Source organism: Sciurus vulgaris (genome assembly GCF_902686455.1).
Source record: "Sciurus vulgaris genome assembly, chromosome: 7".
In the NCBI taxonomy this organism is placed as follows: Eukaryota; Metazoa; Chordata; class Mammalia; order Rodentia; family Sciuridae; genus Sciurus; species Sciurus vulgaris.
The window spans coordinates 82,426,864-82,434,717 of NC_136467.1; the positions used below are offsets into that span (position 1 = coordinate 82,426,864).

Sequence of the window (7,854 nt, forward strand, 5' to 3'; positions counted from 1 at the left end):
AAAACTTCCCTTACCCTCAATAAGGAGGTATTCTTCTTAACATATCAATTTTTCAGATAATATAAGGGTGAATTTCAGAATGTTATAAATCCTCAAATAAATAACTAGAGCCTAAGGTAATGGTGCTTGAGGGGGGTTTTTAAAAAATATTTTTGTTTAATTATAGGTGGACACAATACCTTTATTTTGTTTTCCTGTGGTGCTGAGGATGGAACCCAGGGCCTCAGGCATGCTAGGTGAGCACTCTTACCACTGAGTCACAACCCTAGCCCAAGTGGGCATTTCTAAATAACAGAAATTACACCTACTCATGAATACTTCAAATAGTTGAAAAAGTATACAGAAATGAAGATAAAATTTGAAACACAGATATGTGGCGTATTTGATTATTTAGTGTGTTAACACACTGAATAAAGCTTTGTAGAAATCACACATATATATATATATATATATATATGCCTGACATATTAAATATGAACACACCAGTAAAGATTTAATTTATGAAATATACATTTTGTTCTGAAAGTTGCTGTTTATCAGAATGTAACACACTGATGACTACTGATCCTTGGGTAGCATGTCAGGGACTAATGTTAACTCTCTCAAAATGCAGGGTACCCACCTATGTAATCAATAGTTGATCATTTTTCGAAGGGCATCATAGCACTTCCATTTGTCTGGGATGTAAAATGGCTCAAAAATGTGAGGAAATGGTGTGTCGTACCCACATACTCTGGATATAGGAGCCTCTAGGTTCAAGAAACATTCTTCCTGCAGAGAAAAATTGAGATGGCCAACTTGAAAAATACATTTTTATTCACAAAAATAAAACATTTCAACTTAAAAATAACTCACTTAAAATACAATGATATCTAAGGACATTAAAAGTAATTAAGCATATTATGTGGAAAAAAAAAAGCAGGTAACAAGTAGCATGTTGGCATGATCCCAACTTTACCTAAAATGTTTTCATATGTGTACATGCATCTTATACCTTTATGCATATCTATTATCTAGCCAAACAAGGATCACGTGTTTCTTATGAATATAAATGTAAGGCAAATGTTCACTGAAGTTAACTGCAGCTTGAAATTAGTGATGATGCATGATTTCTTGTTTACTATATTTTTTAATTCATAAAAAAGCATTACTTTCATAATAAATTCCGGTAACTTCTCTATGCTCCAGCTAGACTACACATCTATCAGATCCTTGACTGTATCCTTGTCTCTCTCATGGTCAGGACTTTGCAGATGCTGCTGGTCTCTGGCCACTCACTCCCCAAGCTCACTGTTCATTGCCTGACTGATGTGTGTCTGACTCTCAGGCATTAGCTTAAAGGTCCCCACCCTAAAGCCTGCCTCTACGGATCTCCCAGCTGTGCACCATAGATGAGGAAGAACTTCTGCTTGAGTTCTCACAGCACTGATCTTGAGCATGGTTCATTGCAGTGGCCAAATGATCCCTCTCCAGACCATGAACTCCATGAAGCTAGAGATCTGGTTCAAACATGTGAAATTCTCATTCTGGTAGAAGAGTGTAGGAAATTATTTTTAGGGGCAAAAAATGTTATACAAGTAAAATATTCAAATTTGAAAATAAATTTTAAGAAATATAAACTAAAAAGAGAGAAACATGATTAAACTAGTTTACAGAAAATAATGTTAACTTTGCTATTCATAGCAATTACCTAGAATAAAATTTTTGGTTTTTATTCATATATTTTATATACTGCCTTGCTTCACGAAGGATTGGAGGAGGCCTAAATTTTCTTACATGTGTTACCATTTTTAATTTTTCATTTCAGCAGATATTTTTACATGAAGAAATTCTGACATCTGAGGCTTAATTTCTAGCCACTGTGCAAAATTTTTCCTGTGACAAGTGTATCGAGGCAGAAAGGACAAGGTAACAGGACAAATTAGCTCCAAAGAGAAAAAATATGGTACATTTACAGACCTCCCTTCAGTTCTGTTAACCACTGTGACTTACAGTATCAAACACCAAATAACTTGTATTTCCTAGCAACAGGAAATCTCTACCAACAAGTTTAGAATGTAATGCAGGTGGTTTTTAGAGTCACCTAAGAGATTCCACTACTAATAAGCTGGAATGAGATGACAGATTGGGTGAATTGTTTCTTGATTGTAACAAGTAACTTAAAAGGACTTTCAATTGTCAATTTGGGATTAACAGTTTTATTTCTTTAGCTGACACAGGCTGTTTTTTTCCATCTTCCTTGAATACTGCACTGTCTGTAAACAAATTATCCATGGACACTGCAAAAATACAGAAAAATCAAGGGCAAAATATTTCACAAAATGCCTTTGATTTTACACCTGTTATAAAATACTATTCTTTCAAACTAGTAACTTGGAAAGCTGGCCTACCACAAAATGACCTGTCAGTGTTTATTAAAATCACTCCCTTTAAGCATAATGACTTAACATCATCAAACTCAATTTTTTTCAAACACCAATGCTCCTAACTCCTCAAGAATGTGAGCATCAGTCTTTCCAGGAAGACATCTATATGTCTGCACAGGCACAGAAAAACATCTGCTGCCAGGGAACATTTGAATTGTAAACAGCGGTTACCCTTTTGAGGTTGGGAGCAGCAAGGAGGTGAGAAAAGCCTCCACTTTGTACTTTGTATATATATTATTTAAGGCTTTATGAGACTATTAATTCTGTAATCAAATGACACTGAGAGAGAAGAAAAGAGTAAAGTGAAGGATCCCTTTCATATGTGAATAAAAGTTCTATTTTATATTACATAAATGTGTGATTTTTACAGAAGAGGTGTCCTTGCTTTGGAAACAATTACTGCAAATTACATGGAATTAAATGATTATAAAGTACTACTATAAGCATATAAAATGTACTATAAAAATCATGGAAGATAATCCAAGGATGTATAACAAAAGACTATGAATGGAATATTCAGTTTTATAAGGATGTACACTGACCAACTGAAACAATTTGAAATTCTAACCCTTTGTAAACCAAAATATATTAAGAGCCTTGAATTATTTTTTCCACGGACTTTCATAAAAAATTCTTTTAAAGAAACTGCAAACAAGATGTTTGGGCCAATCAAGCAGCTCCAGTTACTTCTGAATTTGTGCACATGCAAAGGATTTATGTGAGTGCATGTTAAATCTGTGCTATCATCAAAATGGGATGATGGGAGTGTGTGTGTTTTGGTACAGAAGTTGTACAGAGAGAGGGAGGGAGGGGGAGAAAGAGGGAGGGAGGGGAAGGGAGAAAGAGGGGGGGAGGGGGAGAGAGGGAGAGAGAGAGAGAGAGAGAGAGAGAGAGAGAGAGAGAGAGAGAGAGAGAGAGAGAGAGAGAGACTGACTTGAATCCCATTGGCAAGTCTGTAGATTTATGTGCAAGGTTAATCCTTCACAAAGTATCTCTATCTCTACATTATAACCACATGACACTGTAACCATAGCAGCCATTTGCCCTGAATTTTCAAGACAATCCAGATTAATCATATTGTCTGTTCCACTGGCTGCCTAAGTATACTCACATTAAAAAAAAAAAATTTTTTTTTTTTTGATCCAGAAACTATAAACTGCATAAAATCAGGAATACTGGCCTAGCACACAGGCCGCTGGGAGGAGCACACATATAGTATAGAACATGGTTTGAGATGGGAGTGTCAGTGTTTGGTCCTTTTCCCCAGAGACCACGAATGTGGACTGGCCTGACCCATGTGGAACAATGACAGATGTGACGGCAAGGTTCCAAAGTGATCACAGTGTAACAAGTAACCAGGAGCAACAGAAAAGAACTCAGACCAGCATCGAGAGAAACTTTCCTTCAGCTATTTCCAAAGTTTCAATCAGGATCCAGTGAGGTAGACTGAAAATGAACCCAAAACAACCAGGCTCTAACAACTGCATACATATTATTGTGGTGTGTGCTTTCACATAAATAATCGGCTGCTTAAATTAAAACAGATAATCCTTTAAAACTCATGTGAAATTCTAGAAATAGTATTCAAATTTCCTCTTAAATATGCCTATCTACAGTTGTGAGAATTTTTTCCGAAATACATGAATGATAAGAAGTGACCAGTACTTAATGGAGTGCCAGGCATGGTGCTAAAGGGATTCTACTTTATCTCATTTATAGTTCATTTTAACTGAGATGGAAGCTCTTGTCCAAGATCAATTAGGTACATACTCAGCCTCCACACAGCTCATCTTCTTAGTCTTTATTCTACAAGTTTCAAGGCACTACTTTTGCAAAGAGCAATAACAAGGGGAAAATTGAATTAGGAATTTAAAAAAAGGTAAAATTGAAGGCAGACTTGGATTATCAAAGTTTTGCAACAGAGTCTTGAGAGGCACAATGGTTAACACAGCCTCAGAAGTGTCCTCCACGTGTGTAAGGGAGGTGGAGGCTGTGACCTGTAAAGAAACTGAAAGCACAAACTTGCACGATAACATGGAAAGCCATAAACAGAGGTACTAACGTGAGCTAGGAACCTCCTGGGCTATAATAAATAACTAAACATAACTTAAATTGTTTGTATATTAGCCATCTGTATTGCTAATTACTATATTCAGAAAAGGAAGCAAGCAATATGAAATAATTCTGAATCATCAAAATCATAGACACAGGCAAAATAAACCATCTCTGCCAATTTTCTGTAACAACACAAATTTTTCTTTTGTTGTTGGAAAACAAAACATTTTGTTGAAATCAGGGAAGACAGAGACTGTTAAATTTATTTGAGCAGATAAGAGGGGTTAAGTACAAATTACTAGTATTGGATCCATTATAGTTTAATACACATAAGGTATTATTGTAGTTTTTAAAGATTACATATACTGGATTTATGCCTATGTTTCAATGAATGTAACTGCCATGATCTGAATGTGTCCCCAAATGTTCACATGTTGAAAACTTGGTCCCCAAATTCACATGCTGATGGTATTTGGAGTGGGGCTCACGGGAGGTAATTAGGACTAGATGAGGCCATAAGAATGAGCCCACATAATGGCAGTAATAGGTTTTTAAGAAGAGAGAGACCCAAACTAGCATACTCGCTCAGTCTCACTATGCAATGGCCTCTGTCATGTTATAATGCCAAAAATATGCTTTTTGCCATGCTGTTGGACTGCCCAGACTCCAGAACCAAGAGCCAAACAAATTTCCAATCTTTACTGCCCAATTTCATGTATTTCGTTATAGCAACAAGAAAGAGACTAAGATATTAATATGTGTTATAGGTTATGTGGATTTATGTAAAGGCATATATATTAGGGCTTTCAAGGCATCCCTCAAGATCTTTCAATATTTAACTTCATTTCCTCCTTGAAAATTTTAAATACCTCAACCATTAATTCTCCAGTCATAGTGTCACAGGCGTTACATCACTGAAGTCACTCTCAGGTATTCCACACGGTGGCTTCAGTCACTATCAGCAAATCTTTTTGTTGTTTTTATGGCAAGCTTACATAATACAATTGATAAAGCATGGACTCTTTGTATAACTATGACTGAACCCCTCTAAGACACCATTTACAACTGCAAAAAGGAAGTGCTTTTAAAATCCCGATCATGCATTTCCTATTGTTTTATAACTATTATTACCTTTTTATTGTAATTATTAATATATATTTATTTATTTTAATTTTGAGACAGGTCTTGCTACGTTGCTGAATCTGACCTTGAACTTTTGATCCTTCTGCCTTTACCTTCCAAGTTGCTCAGATTCCAGATGTGCACCACTAAGCCTGGCTGACTTACCAGTTTTTATAAATGAATAAGAATATGTGTTATTTGTCTTTCTGTGACTGGCTTGTTTCACTCAAATAATGTTCTCTAGTTTCATCCATGTTGCTACGAATGACAAGATTTTATTATTTTTATAGCTGAGTAGTTTTCCCTTGTATAAATATACCACAGTCTCTTTATCCACTCATCCCACGAGGGGCATCAGGTTGATTTCATATTTTGGCTATTGTAAATAGTGCTGCAATAAACATGGGTGTGTATTATCTTTTTGGTATAAATATTTCATCTCCTTTGGCAATATACCCATTAGTGGAATTGCTAGATCATATGGGAGTTCTACTTTCAGTCTTTTGAGGAAACATCATACTGTTTCCATAATGGCTTTAATTAAGTTGTATTCTCACCAACAGCATATAAGAGTTCCCCTGTCTCTGCACTCTTGCCAGCATTTGTTATTTCTTGTCTTTTTGAGGATAGCAATTCTAACTGGAGTGTAATACTATCTCATTGTGGTGTTCCGCCTGCATCTGTCTGATGATAGTGAATTTAGCATTTTTTCATGTATTCGTTGAACATTTGTATGTCTTCTTTCGAGAAGTATCTGTAGTGTCATCTTGTCAATTTGCTGTTTTAGATTGTGTGGTGGAATATGAAAAGTACATGGCTTCATGCTTGACAGGCCACAGTGCTCAATAATTACTAGGTTGTTTGTCCCTCAAGATTTTCCAAGGTAAAAAATCCCTTGTTTCCTTGTTCACAAGGCATTTGAAATGGTAAAAGAAATCACCATTGAAGGCAAGATTCAGAAACACAAAAGTGTTAAACCTGAGATGTAGCACAATGCCAGCAATGCTACCACCTACTACCGAATACTTACTAAGCCCTAAAAAGTCTAGAAAAAAAAAAAAATACCAAGAATCCATAAGTACTGTATGAGAGAAGGTGGAGAACACCGAGTGGGATGCCCTAGCCAGGCTGTGCGCAGACCACAAGGCAAGGCAGGGTCCAGTGCTGCCCCCTGGTGGGGAGCTGGGAGCCTGGATACTAATCGCTAGTTCTGGAGTTGGAGTAACAGATAAAATATGGTTAGCTAGGGAAGTCAAGAGCTCTGGAGATGGTTAATGAAATTCCTCCCCCAAAAAATATATTTTACACACGGTAACATGACATAAAAGTGACATGTCAACCAGATTACAAAAAGTTATGAGTAAAAAAGTCCAATATGTGAAAGATGTAATCAAGGCACGGGCACACACTTTGAAAAACAGTCAAGAATCATTTGGTAGGTTATTAAAGAAATCATTTGCTTTTGGTTTGTTTTGTAGTTCAAGGCAATTCTAGCTCAGATTTCTTTCTAAGAACACCTTTGGAATAATTTTTGCTTAGTCTTGTAATGACAGAAAGTAGAATACAGTTCTTTGTGCAAGAATATATAATATCTTGAGTTGGAAAGATGTAAGGAAAAGTTCAAAGTGAGATCAAAAACGTAAAGGTCTTTCCTATTTATGTTCTATTTTCTTATAGATGAAATAGGCTGATAAAACTCCTTTCCTGAAAAACTAATAACTGATTTTTCTAAGCATTTAAAGTCAGAGAAGCGGGACAGTGTAATGAGAAATATCATAAATCAAAAGAAGCATATGTTGTCTGCAGGATTATCTGATAAATAAGGATCTTATATTTGTAAGGAGAAACACCCCTTTACAAGCTAATTTCAAAGCAAAAACTCAGAAAAGTGATTTTTAAATTACTTTCTAAACAAAATGGTTCAGTTTATATCAGGTAATCATTATATCACAGTATCAATTTGAACTATAAGACTATATTTTACATCTGGGAAGGGAGTGAATTAAGCTATAAATGTCATGAGCACTACATGATATAGATTATAGACTCATCATTTCTTCTCTAGGAGGAAATATTAAGAAGTATCTTTAAATGATTGTAAATGTATTTTTTAAACCTAAGTATTAGTATCATTTAGTTCCTGTTAATTACTAAATTAATAAAACAGCAGAGATTTCATTTCTAATTGCAATTAGTTGTCTGGTGGTCATAATTTACACTGCAAAAAGTTAAACTCTAAAAATACTATTTA

The 7,854-nt window shown here is 35.5% G+C and overlaps 1 protein-coding gene across 1 annotated transcript in view; it reads right to left on the reverse strand.

Annotated features, from left to right (window-relative positions):
• Nucleotides 1-622: 622 nt before the first annotated feature.
• BCKDHB (branched chain keto acid dehydrogenase E1 subunit beta) overlaps nt 623-7,854 on the reverse strand; it is a 240,503-nt gene continuing 233,271 nt past the window's right edge. The window contains exon 10 of the mRNA XM_079146543.1: nt 623-771. Coding sequence (XP_079002669.1) covers nt 631-771 — 141 coding nt within the window. The 3' untranslated portion in view covers nt 623-630. The remainder of the gene's footprint in view (nt 772-7,854) is intronic.